This window comes from Hypomesus nipponensis, chromosome 21 (assembly GCF_054491055.1).
Source record: "Hypomesus nipponensis isolate SF chromosome 21, ASM5449105v1, whole genome shotgun sequence".
Taxonomy (NCBI): Eukaryota; Metazoa; Chordata; class Actinopteri; order Osmeriformes; family Osmeridae; genus Hypomesus; species Hypomesus nipponensis.
Window position 1 is genome coordinate 11546845 of NC_140381.1, and position 16679 is coordinate 11563523.

The following is a 16679-nucleotide window of genomic DNA, read 5'->3' on the forward strand; positions in this document are numbered from 1 at the left end:
CAATAGACTAGAAAGGCAGTGCACGCGCTCACGCGTAGGGGGAGTAGAATTCTGGAGGGGAGTGAGATTTCGGCCCAGCACAGGCTCTGTTCGAGCTTCAAGGTTACATTGCGTTTAATCCCTTCCCCTCTCCTCCCTCCACCAATATATCATTTTTTGTACAAATATGGCAACCCACCAAGGCCCACAGGTTACAGCCTGCCTAACTGCTCGTTTTGTAGCAATTAGCATGTGTCTGCATGAGCTCCCTCTCCCGTGGGCTGTTGTAGCCAGCGAAAAGAGGGAGAGTCTGTTCTTTTAACTCAGCGGTGTATCTTCAGTTTGTGTCGGCGTACCGGTGCACTTGTTCTCCTCATTGTTCCTTTCCGTCAGACAACTTCGAAATGATGTAGCGCCAACGGTTTGAGGCGTTTTGCTTGCGGGCTTAATGCCACACACACAGACACACGCATGGACACATTATACACACACAAACACAATTCACAAGGAGGCTTGTTCCATATCTAAAGTCCCTATTTCAAGACCAATTGAATGAGCTAATGGCGGAATTTTCTTTTGTATCTTACTTCAGTTATGGATATGATAGAAAAGAAGCAAAATGGAACATTATGAATAGCCTACTGTGCTTCCATCCACCTCCAACACCACCCACCCCTTTTTAAAATATTGATAAGCTCCTTCATTTTAGATGATGTTTATTTGATGAATAAGCAATGCTAATGTGGTAAGAGATTTTACAGTGTACAAATCGTGGCCTCCACATTCCTGAAACCATAGCCTATAGAGCAACATCAGGGAGCCTGACATAAAAGCAATCACTTCACTCTGGATGACTACATCATAGTTGGATAGCATGTATTTTTTTTGTTAATAGTTAATTGTTAATTGTCTTTTTTCTCGGTCACCCCAAGTGGATTACTGTACATTGAAAGGAGTGCTTAATATACCTTTTTTCCAATCCCCCTCACCCCCCTCGTCTGGGTCAAGTTTTCTTCCCTAGGCCATTGAACTGCAACAGTGACATTTTAACAGCCTCACATGGCCTTCTTGAAACCTTTGCTGTTTGCTCCTAAATCACTGAACTCAACTGAGTCATTTGCGTTTTTGTAATGATTTGTATGGCACAAAGTCAAATCAGTTCAAATGTCTTGAACTGAATGGCATTAGTGTCACCAATAGCTTGAAAATATTGTTTGGAATGGGGTCGTGTGTCTCTCGTTTGTTTTATGATTCTTGTGTGTGTGCATATGTGTGTGTGTTAGTTTTTCTGACATCACCAAGTGTGTGCTAATAAAAAGCCGTTGTGCAGCCGTTGTGTGTGTGTGTGTGTTTATGGATGGATGGAGGTAGTTGTGCCAATGGCACCAGCAGCAGTCAGCTCTCATTTGCCTGATTGTGCTTTGCTGGGTACTTTGTGTTGCAGAGCGAGGAAAAGGCAGGCAGCGACAGGCCATACTAGGGGAACACCCTTCCTCCTACAATGACAACGGCTATGGTCAGTGTCTCTTTTCCTCTTTTTTATGTCTCCCCGCCCACTCCCATCCTATCCTACCCACCACCTCCTTTTTTTTTGTTGTAGATTTTTCTCTATCTTTCCACCTTGCCCTCTGTCTTTCTCTCATCGCTGTCCGCTTCAATCGGTCCCTCTGTCTATCTCACCGCATTTCTCTACCTCTTCCCTGTTCTCTCACTCTGTCTTAGTTTCTCTGACCGTTCTTCTCTGTCGCCTGCCCTTGTCACCATTTCTCTCAGACACACGCATCACCCCCCCCCCCCCCCCTGGGCCATGCATGCAGTTTTGCAGCTGGGCGGTGGCGTAACGCTGTAATTAAACTCCATCACACAGAGACACTTGCATCTGGAGGAAGAGGTTGGACAGAGGATAAAACAGAAGGAGAGAAAGAGAGGGGGAGGGTTAAAGTCTGGAGGGAGACAGTGGGGAATAAATAGAGTGGATTAGAAAGTAGCAAGGGGAGGAGAGGGCACAATGTAATGTTCACCGCCTGGTCTTGTTAAAATTTGCAAAACCTGCATGTGAACAGTTGTGCTTTAGCAAAAAAAAGAACTGAAAGAGAAAACAGCCCTGTGATTTGACAATGGCCTACAGATGTGGAAATGTGTTTCTCTTTTTCTGAGGGTTTATTTGAGTTGGTTGGCATTGTCATCTGCATCCTACCTGTGTTTGCCTCTCCCTCTCCTTCCATTTCTCTCTTCCACAATCTCTTGACTTGCCTTTCTGTGTCTCACTATTCAGTCTCCTCCACCTTTTCACGCCCGCCCTTTCATCACATCCCTGCTTTGTCAAATCTTCCCCCACTATTTTTTCTGCTGTCTACCTCAGACTTACAGTCTTTCCTCGCTGTCTTTCTGTCTCCCTGCCTTTCTCTCCCGGTCTCTCCATCTTTCTCTTTCTCCCTGTCTCTCTCTTTCTCTGTGTCCCTGTCTTTTTCTGTCTCAGTTTTTCTCTTTCTGTCTCTTGTCCCTCTCTCTCTCCCTGTGTCTTCTCTGTTTCCTTGACTCTTATCTTTCTCACGTGTTTCTCTCTCTCTATATATATGTATGTATAAGTCCCTAGCTCACGCTCTGCCTCGCTCTCCTCGTCTTGACCCAGGATCACACTGCCCCCTACTGCCCTTGCCAAGCAACAACAGGTACAAGAGGAGCTCCCACGACATGCCCGAAGTGGTGGCCTACCCGCTGCCCCAGACCTCGTCTTACATGAGCCACGCCTCCAGCTCTGTCGCCATGGTGAGCGGCCTGCATGCAGCCAAGATGAACTGCACGCGCATCTTCAACCTCTTCTGCTTGTATGGGAACATTGAAAAGGTCAGTGAGTTTGTGTTTTACGCTCATAAACACACACAACCACACAAATGCGGAATAAAGGTGGCAAGGAATTAATTAAATAACCTTTGAGACTATTACGTTGAATATCAAAATCTGTCTCAGTAAACTTTGTTTACAAACGCCCAATTGAAATCCAAATTTGATTGTGTTGTTTTTGGATGAACGGTTTTTGGAGCTGTTTGAACATATCAGAGAACAAAACTAGAGATGTGAAGTCTTTATTTATATCCTTATTTAAATAAGGATATGGTGGTTGCATTTGATTTTTTTTTAACTTAGCAGACACTTTTATCCAAAGCGACATACAAATAGTACAAGTAGTGCACAAATAGTGGGTCACACAAATAGTTATAAAGTTATTAAGCCCAGAGGGGGTCACAGCCACCTTGATACAATCGCTGGCCACTCTACTGCCCCCTCCCCCCTTTTCCAGAGTCACATATTGTCTGGAATTTTTTATTTTACTACTCAAAATGTTAACTGTACCGGTGTCAGTCTATGCACATCAGATCATTTGTACCGTTAATTGTAAAATAAGAAACCAAAGTATATTCGTATGCAATTCCTTAATTCTCAACAGCACAATAGAATTTTTGAAATTCAGTTATGGCTTTTGATTTTGGTGTGCCACCCCAAACATTTTCAGTGGCCCCCTCCTGCCTACCCCTATGAAAGATTTCTGGGTACGCTACTGTGAACGAGGCCCTAAGCACAGTAGAAGTGTTAACGATTTGACAGTTTTGATCTGATGCCTTGGTTTGGGGGGTTACGCTTCTCAACAGGTGAAGTTCATGAAGAGCGTGCCCGGCACGGCGCTGGTGGAGATGGGAGATGAGTATGCGGTGGACCGAGCCATCACACACCTCAACAGCATCAAGGTGTTTACCAAGAGGCTGAACGTCTGGTGAGTGGAGCCGTGCAACTTTACGTCTGTACGCAAACATACATACACATGCCTCCATAGACACACACACAAATGTACACACACGAAAAACATACACACAAATACGCACACTCCTCCTTACACCAATGTTCCCTCTTATTTTTTTCAGCACTGAGCAAATAGAAAATCTGTCTGAGCGCAAACCTCAGTACTCTGAGCAAAGTTTGCAGAGAACTCCGCTAGCTTCTTCGTAGCTAAATATATCAGAAAGCTTCACCAGCCTACCTGGACCATCGCTTGTGTCCGTTTGAACAATTTCATCAAGCCATTCGTGTTTAAATGTAAAATTGCCCCTTTTTTGGGGCACCTGTAACAAGGGCATAGGTTTGGTCTCCGCTTTGGTAGGGACACTTGTTTGTTCAGAAATTATTTTTTTATACATGAGGTAGGTAATGGGTTCAGGTTTTATAGAACTGTACTTGGCCTAGCAGTTACATCATCTGTACTGGACTTCTGAGCAATGAAATCATATGATGCATACATTTGGGCATCCCAATGTATAGCACCTTTTTACTATCTACAAGTATAACTGTGAATGATAACATTCATGGGTATCATTGTCAAAACATCATTTATAAAACAGCAATTTAATGCAATATTTACCAAAATGGACAATTCAACTTCTCACCTTAACCCCTGATGCTGATTCATCACCAACCTGCTCTACATCTGTATCTTCATGGTGCTGTTTTTCCTGCACAGTAATTCATCAATTTAATACAGACGCTTACCATGCTTAGTTGACTGCTGACATTGGTCGAAATTACAGGGATAGGCATATTACATTTTACATGTATTCATTTAGCAGACACTTTTATCCTAAGCGACTTCCAAGAGAGAGCTTTACAAAAGAGCATAGGTCACTGATCATAACAACGAGATAGTCCCAAACATTGCAAGTAGCCAAAACATGAAGCATACATTGTGAAAAAGCTAAACAAGTGCCAAAAGGGAAGACCCATAAGAGCATGCAGTTATACAAGTTACAAATTAAAACAACATGAACCACAAAAGTGCAGGACTGCACCTGTAGAAGAACAATCAACAGTAAAATATTTCACAGCGAGTACAAGACTTAACTTCGTTATATCTAACCTAAAAGAGCAACGAGTCACTTAAGTCATTGTGATCCTGGAGGAAACTAACTAACAAGTCCAGCCAAGCATTCTTAAGTGCCGTTGTACTCCCGGAACAAGTGCGTCTTGAGCCTTTTCTTGAAGGTGGGGAGACAGTCAGTGTCCCTGATGGAGGTGGGGAGCTGGTTCCACCATTGGGGGGCCAAGCAGGAGAAGAGCTTGTGTTGGGACCGGGCAGTCTTGAGCGGTGGGACCACCAGGCAGTTGTCTGAAGAAGACCGTAGGTGACGGGTGGGGGTGTAAGGCTGCAGGAGAGACTTGATGTAGACGGGTGCAGTCCCGTTCACTGCTCGGAAGGTCAGTACCAGGGTCTTGAATCTGATATGGGCGTTGATGGGTAGCCAGTGGAGAGAGATGAGGAGCGGGGTAACATGGAAGCGTCTGGGTAGATTGTAGACCAGGCGGGCCGCTGCGTTCTGAATCCTCTGAAAAGGGCGGGTTGCACGTGCTGGGAGACCGGCGAGCAGGGAGCTGCAGTAGTCCAACTTGGAGAGGACCAGTGCTTGGACTAGCAGCTGGGTGGAGTGCTCAGACAGGTATCTCCTGATCTTCCGTATGTTGTAGAGGGTAAATCTACAAGACCGGGAGACTGCGGCGATGTGGGCCGTGATGGAGAGCTCGTCATCCATGGTAACCCCGAGGTTCCTGGCAGAGGATGAGGGGGTCACCGTCGCAGATCCCAGGGTGATTGACAGATCGTGGGAGATGGAGGGTTTAGCCGGGATATTACTATCCAAGGGATCATATAGGCCTACTTATTACCAGTTAATATCACTTTTGAGTTGCTACCCTGCTGGTACCAGGCTAAACTAGCACGGTCCCATTATGTGGGAAGGTTAGCTTTATCCTTCTGGCTTCAACAAGACAAGCTGCTGCTAACACACTGGTCGAAAGATTGCAGACGCTAGGGATATATTTAATACAAGCAAAAGTTACATGCTCTACTACACTAACAACTTTCAAAACATGTTTCCATTGTAGAATGGGTGTCGGTGTAAGGCTAGCAGGTTTGCACTGTGTGTGTAGTTTTCCTACTAGCTAGTTAACTAACAACACCCTTCTTAATAACTACTTAGTCTCTGGGTGGTGAAAAAACTTCTGATATCTCTCTTCTTTTTGGGTGACATTTTCCTATCTATAAAGCACACAAGGGTCAAAAATATCTATGCTGAGACCAAACAAAATACTAATATGAGGCTTTATTATTTCCTGGCGTACTGCCAGCTCTCTGAAAAAAGTGTTTCTGACTCTGCCTGCCACTTCAGCCAATTAAATGACATAATCTTGTCTCGCAGGCTCGAGGGCCCATTGTTTAACTTGGAAATGTATTTTTCACTTTTCTAGGTGACGAATATAGTAAAGATAATAATACGAATGAGTTTTGCAAATATATTCTGCAAAATATTTATTTCGAAAATGAACAAAATATTTGTGGGGACAATTGACCCTATGCAAACCTACGCCCTTGGCCTGTAAAGGTAACGTTTCTGATTTTCGTTGCCAGTCAAAACTTGAGCAGTACGCCAGGGTCGTTGTTTTGTAAAAAACTTGCGTGTAGTCTAGAGAGTGACATTGATATGTATGAAGTGAGCTTTGCCGCATTTCGCCGATCAACTGAACATTTATTGGTTTTATAAAATTGTATAAAAAGTTAGTTTTTTTTTTTTATACAGATGGTCTGCGCGGTCGCGCGCAGGCGCGCATTTTAGAGGGAAGATTGCCCTACACAGAGAGGGAACAAGAACACAAAATCCCTCTAGCCCAGACTGGGCTTTTCAAAGGCTCGTCAAGTGCGCCGTCCTCTGGAAATAGAAAGCTCCATCCATCAGAATAATTCATTGGTTTCAGCCGCGCATTTGGTTGAGTCGGGGTACGTCCACAACTGAAAAAACCCTGCCTCAAGGATTTCAAACAGCATTTCATTATGGCTGTGATAGGCTTGCAAAGGCATACACATACACAGACTTACAGAAAATACATAAAAATACTTGTACACACATTCAATCCCACAATCCCACAGACATGTGAATGCACACACACGTATAACACATGCCCTCTCCCGACCTTTGTCCAAGAGTATTTTATACTCACATTTTCTTCAGGGCCCTGCTGTAATCCATGTCTTGTTTTGGTGTGAATGAAAAAGCCAGACGGACGTTTCTTAAATCTCCTGCCCCAAGGGGTGTTAGCTCAGTGTCTCAGTGTGAACACACACTCACTATTACACAGGGCATCTTTCTCCCTCTCTCTCTTTCACCTTCTCTGTCTCTCTTTCGCTCTCTTTCTATCTTCCACTTGCGAGACTATTTGTTTTATGATGCTACCTAAGTATACCTACACCCTTCCCTCTTTTTGTATCTCCTTTCTATCACTCTTAACCTGCTCATTCATCCATTCCCACCATCCTGTTATTTTCCCTTCCTTCCTTACGTCCTCCTTCCTGCCTTCCTTCTCTTCCTTTCCTTTCCTTACTTACTTACTTCCTTCCTTTGCTCTCCCTCCCCCTTCCTTCCTTAATCCCTCCCTCCTTCCTTCCATCCTTCTTTTGTCAGGAAACCAAGTGTGGACCCAAAAGCAGATCCCTCTGATGCTCAAAATATGTGTCTTTCATTCTTTTATTGGCTGTAGAAAATATACAAAAAGCAGAATGCAAAAGCATAACCGAGGAACTCTAATGTACACTGTGGCATGTGAGAAAAACTATGCACAGAACTAAGAAACCAAGTGCCACTGAAAAAGCACAGACAACAAACAAGGCCTAAGGAGAACAGATTAACAGAACCAAAACCAAGAAAACACAGCGAGGGCCTCTGGTGGCCAACAAGGGGTCACAACCCTAACATCCTTCCTTCCTTCTCTCCCTCCATCCCTCCCGCAGTGTGTCCAAGCAGCATGCTGTCATCCCCAGCCAGGTGTTTGAGCTGGAGGATGGCAGCAGTAGCTACAAGGACTTCGCCATGACGCGCAACAACCGCTTCAGCAGTGCCGGCCAGGCATCCAAGAACATCATCCAGCCCCCTGCTGCCGTGCTACACTTCTACAACGTCCCACCCTGCGTCACACAGGACCAGCTGCAGAGGGTGAGGCAGCTGTTTGAGTGTGTGAGTTTGGAACCACAGCTGTTGAGGTGTGGCACTGTGGCTGTGAGGAAAGTTGAGGGTTGACTAAAAATATATTTGGCATTATGGGGAATGTGTGTATGCGTGTTCTACAAACCCAATTCTGAAATCCACCTGCCCCTTTTGTTTGACATTTATAATAAATGTTGCCATCTTGTACCATTGTTATATATCTTCAATACTGATTAAACAATGTATGTATCCCCCTCCCCCAGTTATGTACAGAACACGATGTACCAGCATTCATCAAATTCAAAGTGTTTGACGCAAAACGTAAGAGCAAACTTTAATCTTATTTATGTCAAATGTTATTGAATCAATGTATTATTGTGCTTGTGCCTGTAATAATGTGTCATTGGTATATTTTGAGGTCCTGTTGTGAAAAAAATCCTTATGTTCAAGAAACGTGTGACAGATTTGGTCTTTCCTTGTAGCCAGCTCCAAAACCATCTCAGGATTATTAGAATTTGACAACAAGACGCATGCAGTGGAAGTTCTAACAGTCCTAAACCACCACCAGATCAGAATACCAAGTAAGTAGCATTGTCTGCACATTTTTTAAACACATTTTTTATTAATAATTTAACTTATTTTGCTGTGTCTGTCTTTTTTGTGTGTCTTTTAGTCTCTTAAGAGGTTATAAAAGCAGTACATTCTACAGAAATTCACACTTTAATAATGCCACTATGTTAGCTTTGCATAAAGTTATTTTTAAATCCTCTGCTGAAGAAAGAATTTTTGTGTGGTGTTGATAAGTAATGATATTAGGTGGATAGTTGAAATAAAGTGTAAAGTGTAGAGAATTCATGTCAGCAGACTAACCTAATAAGTTTGGATGGTGAACAAAAGCCATAACCATGAAAGAAACATTGGAATTCAACACAGCACTGCTTTAAAATAGCCCTACTGTAAAACTACAATTTCTCCAAAGATAAAGTGTTTCTTTAGCACAAAAAGACATTCTATGTCAGACTATTCTGACAAAAGACAGACTATTCTGTGTTTTCAGTGTATTTATTTGCTGACGGGTGGAAATTAGTTTTTTTCTTTTTTTTTGAGTTTGTTTTCTCAAATATTAATGCCTTCTATATTACGTTTGTACCAAGCTCCATGGTGGTAGACATGAGGTCAACTTAAAAGAAGAGGAAGTTGTGATTTTTAGGGGGGAAATATTTATTTTATGCCTATTCCTATTTGGGTATAGGCTAACTAGGCTGTGTGAAATAACAAATGTCTTCAAATACAGTATTAAAAAAGATAAGACTAGACTGAAATATTGACTCATAGCTTTTTTCTATTGCTATTTTTCCATTTCATTTGAGTGCATAGGTAGGTTATTCCTTGAGGGAAAAGGATTTTCGTTTGAGTTTCATGGAAATGTAATTTGTTCAAGCTGTGGTGTTTACACTGTATCTCACTGGTTTCATCATCTCTTTTGCTCCCTTTCCTTTTCATGTACCCTTGATCACCCTCAGATGGTTCAAATCCATACACCCTCAAGCTCTGCTTCTCCACTTCTTCACATCTTTGAGTCCACACATCCTAAACAGCCACCGCACTATCCTGCTGTTTGCCAGAAACACGTGAACAGGAGAATCAAAAAAGAGAGGGACACCATAGAAAGGGATAGGAAGCAAGTCAGGACAGAATTTCGTTGATCCAAGAAGAATAAGGCAAAAAAAAAAAAAAAGATGTAAGATCATTTTTTGGTTCCTACATCTGAACAATGTCAATGGATTATCGTTTTTTGTGTTTAGGTTTTTCCCACCTTGTTTACATGGACTACTCTGAGTAGTGGTTGAACTGATGGTTGTGTTCAAGAGGAGAAACTAAAAACAGAACAAAAAAAGCCCCATAAGGCGGCGCCGTTGGACATTACAGTGGATCTAATGTTGTTTTTGTTTTGTTGTGCTGACCTGACAAGAACCGAATAAAGACCTCCATCTTTTTTGTGCCCTACTCCACTGATAAAAGACAAAGTGACTTAGATACATTTCATTTTTCATTCCTAAGATGATGTCAATGGCCGGTGGTGCAACTTTCAGAGCATTCTCAAAGTTGAATCTTGTGATGAGCGACCAGTGTTTTTTCTGGATAGTTTTCCTCCAGTGGTGGTGGTGTGATATACTATCTACAAAGCAGCCTCCACATTTGCTCATTTTAGTTTGGTCAGCTAGATCCAAAACAGGTCAAATGTATTTTCAAGTGGTGGAAATATCACTTCAGGGAAAACACTGGTACATTATGAAGATGTGTGTGCCTAACTCTGCAATAGAAGAGATTACTCAGTGCTTGTTAAAGACAAACCTGTGTTTTAGATCACAGTATATTGTGCATATATATGTATAGCAACTTGACTTTTTAAGTTGCACTTAAACAGAATTCAAAAGCTCATTTGCAGTTGAAACACGAGCTGTGAACAAGCAGAACATTTAAGGCCTCACCGTAGACACAAATAGAGATTACAGATACGTAACAGTCTAGTGTTGCTTGAATGGTGCATCCATAATCTCTATATGTGTCTACTGTGAGCTGTGCTGCCTAACAGTCTGATCCACAGGCCTGTATGGAACTGTTAAGGACTGAATAGAACATAGAAGGTTTTCAACAGAGATTTGCTCTGTCAGCAGAAGTGTACCATGTCAACAGAAGTGTACTCTTATCAAACAAGAGTGTGCGTGCTAAGTCTCACACTGGGCTCCGTAACAAGCCATTTCTTACGAGGGTTGTGTGTTGTGTGTTCCCACCGTGTTCCTATGTTTGTACAAGGCACACGACCAAACCACGTCTGAAAGTCCACTGTGAGCATGTTCAGTCATTAAAACATTTGACAGTCAATAGACCATCTATTTAATCTATCTACAGTCTTCATTCTTTCTATGAAAGGTTTATGATGTTTTTTTTGCTGTTTAATTGAAGAAAATAACATATACAGCTATGTATTAGTATGTAATACACAGTTGTTGGAGATGGTTTATAGCACAACGAATAGACACATTTGTTGAAAAGCAGACATCTTCAGTGCTTTTTGTTGAAAACCATTCTCCATTTATGGCTTCAAGGATAGGGTATATAAATGTCAACCATGCGTATATCTGCTGCTCTCCACCACTTGGCACAACGTCACTTTGACGACCCAGGCCTCCAACTCAAGCCTCTCTGGTCTTGAGCGTCTGGTTGAGGAGTTTGTGGGGGTAAACACAGCTGTGTCATTGGAGGACGGAACTCCCTCAGCATGGCTCGGTTCAGTGAAGCACAGGGGGCCAAGCAACAGACCCACATCTTTTTGTCAGCCAGTTAGAATACGCCTGCTATTTAACTCTTTAGCTCTGTCAACCAACATGAGTCTTTGGCCCGTACTGTCTGGTAAGGTTAAGCTTGGTAACCTTATTTTGCAGGTTCTCATTCTGTCTCTTTCCAAGATCAGTCTAGCTTTCTCGCAATTATATTTTGTCTGTTGACGACCATGAATTGTTTAAATGGCACATGCTTTTGTCCATACATTGTGAACGATCTTTTCATCACTTAAGTGGGCCAGTCACTGGGACAACAGCCGGCATGAAAGGCATGTTGGTATGCTCTAAAATGTGGAGGATGGATCTAGCTTGACCTTGCTTTCTCACCTAAGAAGGTTACTCCAAAACATCTTGGGACAGGCATATCCTCCTTGGTTATCATAGAGTTATTATTATCTGATCAAACTAAGCATGCCAAGGGTATTCAAGGATATTGAAATGCCTGTCCTGAAAAAATACAGTAGTATCCAAATAGCACAATTTGCAATTACTTGCTTTTACAATTTTCCACACTTGGGTTAGGGTTAGACACTAAAAGGAAACCCCTACCCATGTGGCTGCTGTCAGACACAGAGTTTCCTGCTGATACTTGAGATCCAGAGTAGTTCTAGAGGTTCCTGGTTCCTTCCCAGGCCAAGTTCTGTGATGGACAACTTTACATTGTGTTATTTGTTGTTCCGATTGATTTGGAAGTTGATGTGAAACATTTGGTCAAATCTACCAAGCTACATTATTGTACAGTACTGCACAATTGAAATATACTCAAAAAATGCCATCAATGAATGACATTTGACAATCTTTTATTTGTCATTATTTTAATTCTCTGTATTCTTGTGACTTAACTCAACGAATCTTGATTCAGGTTTTTCTACATATTGAAGAAAAATATCCACAAAAACAACCCTATGTGTCTAGACAGACTTCTAGACAGACTTTTACCCTCCATTCCCATATTACCAGGGGGCTCAACTTTTTTCAATTGCTGTGACACCATGAACTTAGTTGACCCATATTTTTTTACCACTCATATCTATTCACCATCATCACAGATGCTTCACATAACAATTCTTAAAATTAGAAGTGGTGGCAAAAACCTATTAATTTATTTATAGTTTATAATGATTTACATTATGCCTTATCTCCCTGAAACTAACCCCTTCCAACAGAGATTCCAAAGTAAGCCTATGTTTAGCAACAGGGGTCACGGGAGGTAAAACTCCTACAGGTTGATCTACATGTGGGCCACGACCCAGACAATGTTTGTGTATGATCCAGTGACATGACTTGTCATTGGTGTTTACATTCCGTTGTTGCCGTTGAGATCCCTTCGCAGCGGAAGAGTGTCACGTCCCAAGCATAAGCCTTGCACCTTCTTTAAAGCACCCTGCATCTGAAAGAAGATTGGATTCACATGTGTTCATTTCTCTGATGTTTTAAAACGGCAACCCCATGTCACTTTGGATAATTGTATTTTGACTCATCATCTGCGGTATACTGCTGATAGTGTGTAGCATGGATGATGGCTGAGTATTTTAATTACAGTTTTGTTGTTTCAGGGTGGACCTCAAAGAAGATGAATGCAAAAGTGTTGGTTTGGTATTCTGCAGCAAAGCAGAGCTATTTAAAATTCTAAAAAGAAGGGTTAGGGTTATCAGCTTCACATGTTTGCAGCAATCATTTCAAATGTAAAAATGTTAATTGAAGAGGGGATGAATCTGAGTAGAATTTGTGTACTGTAGCTAGGAAAGAAAGAGAGAATGAGAGACAGAAAAGAGGGATTTTGGCTCTTAGTCACCCGTATCACAAAAACTCTCAGCTGTTGAACTCTGTGCCCTAGTTTTGTCAAAGTTGATTTTCTCCTGAGGGACAGCCTTGGGTAATCAAAGCAGAGACAGGAGGCTGACTACAGAGACCAGTGAAGAAGACACATTACTCTATTACTCTCTTACTTGTGGCTCCTAACTAACAACAGATAAAAACAATGCTTTTTCAAATTTTAAATAACTATTGAATCATAATTTTTAAATAATTGTCATAACAGATTTTAAGAGCTGTTGCTTCAGGTCTTTCTTTTAAAAGTGGAGTACATTCTCTCTAGCAACAATTCACTCTACATATTTATTTGTAAGAAGCACATCTCAGCAATTGGTTGTTTCCACTAAGCTCTTACATCCTTTTTCACATGTTGACTTGCATGTAATTAAACTTGTTTTTTGCCTACTGTACACGTTTAGCACTGACCTTTCTCTCTCCTCATCCCTCAAGCAATGTTCATGTAGCAAGGCCATTAAAATTGACCAAGGCCAAAATACACTCCTCTGACATACTTGACGTAGGTCCACCCTCGTTGTGTAATTAGGTCATCAACTCCAGGAGGTCAACATAGTATGCTTTTGGTTTCCTGGTATATGTTTTAATGGTGAAATTGTTTTTAGATTGATTTTATTTTTATCAAATAGCCCCTTTATATTCCAAGAAGGTTTCATAAGGTCTTATACATGGAACTTTCAAGATGAGTTTTTATGCAAACACAGAAAGTGGACCGTGGAAAACATTTTCCTGAAGGAAATGTGTTGAAACACTGAACCGCTGGTTCATCATACTACGGCATGTTCACTAGGATTATCTTGTTTAAGCACGGTGTTACTCATGGATAGGGCATTCAACTACACAACTGACATTATACAAAGCCCCCTTAAAAACAATGATTTTGACACAAGAGCAAGATACATTATTTATGAACAGGGCTGTCAAGTTTTATCAAAAGTTTGGCGTAAGACAACATACCTGTGAACGTTTGGGTACTAAATCTTAGAAAATGTACCTCCGAATGACTGCGCCTCCTCCATTAATTATAGCGGTACAAGTTATCCCATACTTCTCAGCGTGAGAAATAACTTCTCAGAAATACAAGGTGTTCCGTGAGAGATATGGAATGCTGTTTGATTCCAACTTAAATACATAAATAAGTAGATAAATAAATAAATAAATATGGCTATGAAATAAACCCTGAAATTAAAAAAAGATGGCAATAAATATAGAAATATAGCATCATATGATTTTGCTGAATCAATTTACCTACATCAATAAATAAATACATTTACTTATTTCAAAATTACGTTTTTGTATTGACAACATTTATTTAATTTATTTAAGACTTTGTTATCAATGTCTTTGTTCTGTAAAGCAGTTTATATGCCCAAGTACCTCTACAAAATCTTCAATGTGTGCCAAAATGATATCCCCTGACAAGCCATGCTGATCAACTGAATCTACTAAGACCAGCATGCCATCTCTAACACTACTCCATCATCCATCATCTCTCTAATATAGGTGTGCCTATCTGCCTTAGATCTTCTACAGCTGCTTTGGTCTGAAGATAACCACGCCCCTCAATCGCTTGCATGTAGGATTGGAAATAAATACAGCACAGAAATGTATGTGGTGTTCGGAAATATATGTGGTGTTAGGAAATAAAAGTCTCAAGAAATATAAAAGTGTGGCATTAGGAAATAAAAGTCCCATTAACTAAATAAATGTTGTCTTTACAAAAAGGAGTCATTGATTGCAAAACCGATTTTACCTGGTCATAGTTGAATAACGACAGTTCGGTGGGTAAAATGGACATACAGTGAACCTCAAAGTCCATTAACACCTCTTTCCTATGCAAATCTCAAAATAAAAAAATTGTAAATCTCAAAATGAAAAAATTGTAGCTGTAAAACAGTAGGTTTTGAAAAAGTCCCGCCTTTTTTGACTCTGGTCTGTATCTTTGTCACGCCCCCACAATTTACATCCAGACCAGCCCACTGGTGTTCTTGCCCAGTCTGAGTAGCGTAGAGCTACGATACTAGTTTAGCTGCGCGCTGCTCTGTGTAGGCTACTTCTAGGGAATTACAAAGAAGAATGTTTTGAAGTTTAATGAGGATATTGAAAATGGACCACGGTCGTAAATGCTGTGCAGTGTTTCCTCTATTTAGTGATTTGGGGGCCCCGGGCAAAGACAGGCATGGGGCCCCCTTAACTCCTATTCTCACTCGTTTCAATCCATATAATAATTATTAATATAATAATAATAACTAGAGATTGTACAGGCAGTGCTTGCTAGCGTCGGTTGTAGAAGGATCCGTTTATTAACTGTAATTTTTACAATTGATATTTCTGTATATTTTATATTAAAATGTGTATGCCTATACTATTTATAGAGATTGCATTTAAAAGCATACATTTGTTGCTGCTCATTTACAATTCAAAATACAAAAAGTGAAGTCTAAAGTGAAATGGTTGTCTTCTCATTTCCCCTGCAAGAGGGAATATTGATAAACTATAGCAGCCTCAGTTGAAAAGTTGGATCAAACAAAGATATTGGGCAATCCGGTGTAAAACAGTGCTAACCTCTATGACACCTTGAGTTTTTCCATTCTAGCGATATTTTCAAGCATTTAGCCTACTCATATTGCATTAATTCATTAAGAACTTTGAAACAAGCTATTGTACAACATTGTCACCGACAGTATTTCAGATGGAATCGTGATTCAAACAGTACCATCTGCTGTAGAGAGCTAAGCTGACCCATATTAGAGTGCGACACACAAGTATTGTACTTAAGACATACACAGGTGAAATAATTTCTCCGGAGGGCGTCATCAAGGTGCGCGTGAGGCTGAACAAACAAATCGCTCGACTATCCATGTATGTAATAAGAGGTGATACAACACCACTTTATGGGCGCGAATGGCTCAGAAGAATTTGCCTTAACTGGCATGAAATCGACGAGACATTGGACTGTATCCTGAATTTTTTTTACAAAAGTGTTCAGTGATGACTTAGGAACTTTCAATGGATATGAAGCAACATTAAATCTGAAACCAGGACATCAGCCAAAATTCTTCCAAGCACGTGTTGTGCCATATGCAATCAGACCTAAAGTGGAAGAAGAGTTAGACCGCCTGGTGAAACAACGGATCGTTTCTCCTGTTCGGTTCAAAGAATGGGCAACCCCCATTGTGCCAGTAGTCAAGAAGGGCGGCAACATGAGAATTTGCAGAGACTTCAAGATCACCGTACACCCCGCACTTTGTGCTGAACATTATCCGTTACCACGGATTGAAGATTTACTTGCTTCACTGGCTGGAGGTCAGCGATTTAGCAAGCTAGATCTCTCACAGGCTTACCTGCAAGTGCCAGTAGATGCGAACTCCCGCAAATACCTCACAATAACTACTCATAAGGGCATGTTTTCATATAACAGACTACCTTTTGGAATAACATCGGCACCATCCATATTCCAGAGGGTGATGGAGCAAGTACTTCAGGGGCTACCGTACGTGCATTGCTT

At 41.2% G+C, this 16679-nt stretch overlaps 1 protein-coding gene across 1 annotated transcript in view; it reads left to right on the forward strand.

Moving 5' to 3' along the window:
• hnrnpll (heterogeneous nuclear ribonucleoprotein L like) overlaps nucleotides 1-10899 on the forward strand; it is a gene marked incomplete at its 5' end in the record, with an annotated part of 55400 nt that extends 44501 nt beyond the window's left edge. The window contains 7 exons of the mRNA XM_084685979.1: nucleotides 1424-1495; nucleotides 2612-2826; nucleotides 3630-3751; nucleotides 7805-8006; nucleotides 8261-8318; nucleotides 8480-8578; nucleotides 9521-10899. Of these exons, the coding sequence (XP_084542105.1) occupies nucleotides 1424-1495; nucleotides 2612-2826; nucleotides 3630-3751; nucleotides 7805-8006; nucleotides 8261-8318; nucleotides 8480-8578; nucleotides 9521-9576 (824 nt within the window). The remainder of the gene's footprint in view (nucleotides 1-1423; nucleotides 1496-2611; nucleotides 2827-3629; nucleotides 3752-7804; nucleotides 8007-8260; nucleotides 8319-8479; nucleotides 8579-9520) is intronic.
• Between the last annotated feature and the right edge of the window lie 5780 nt (nucleotides 10900-16679).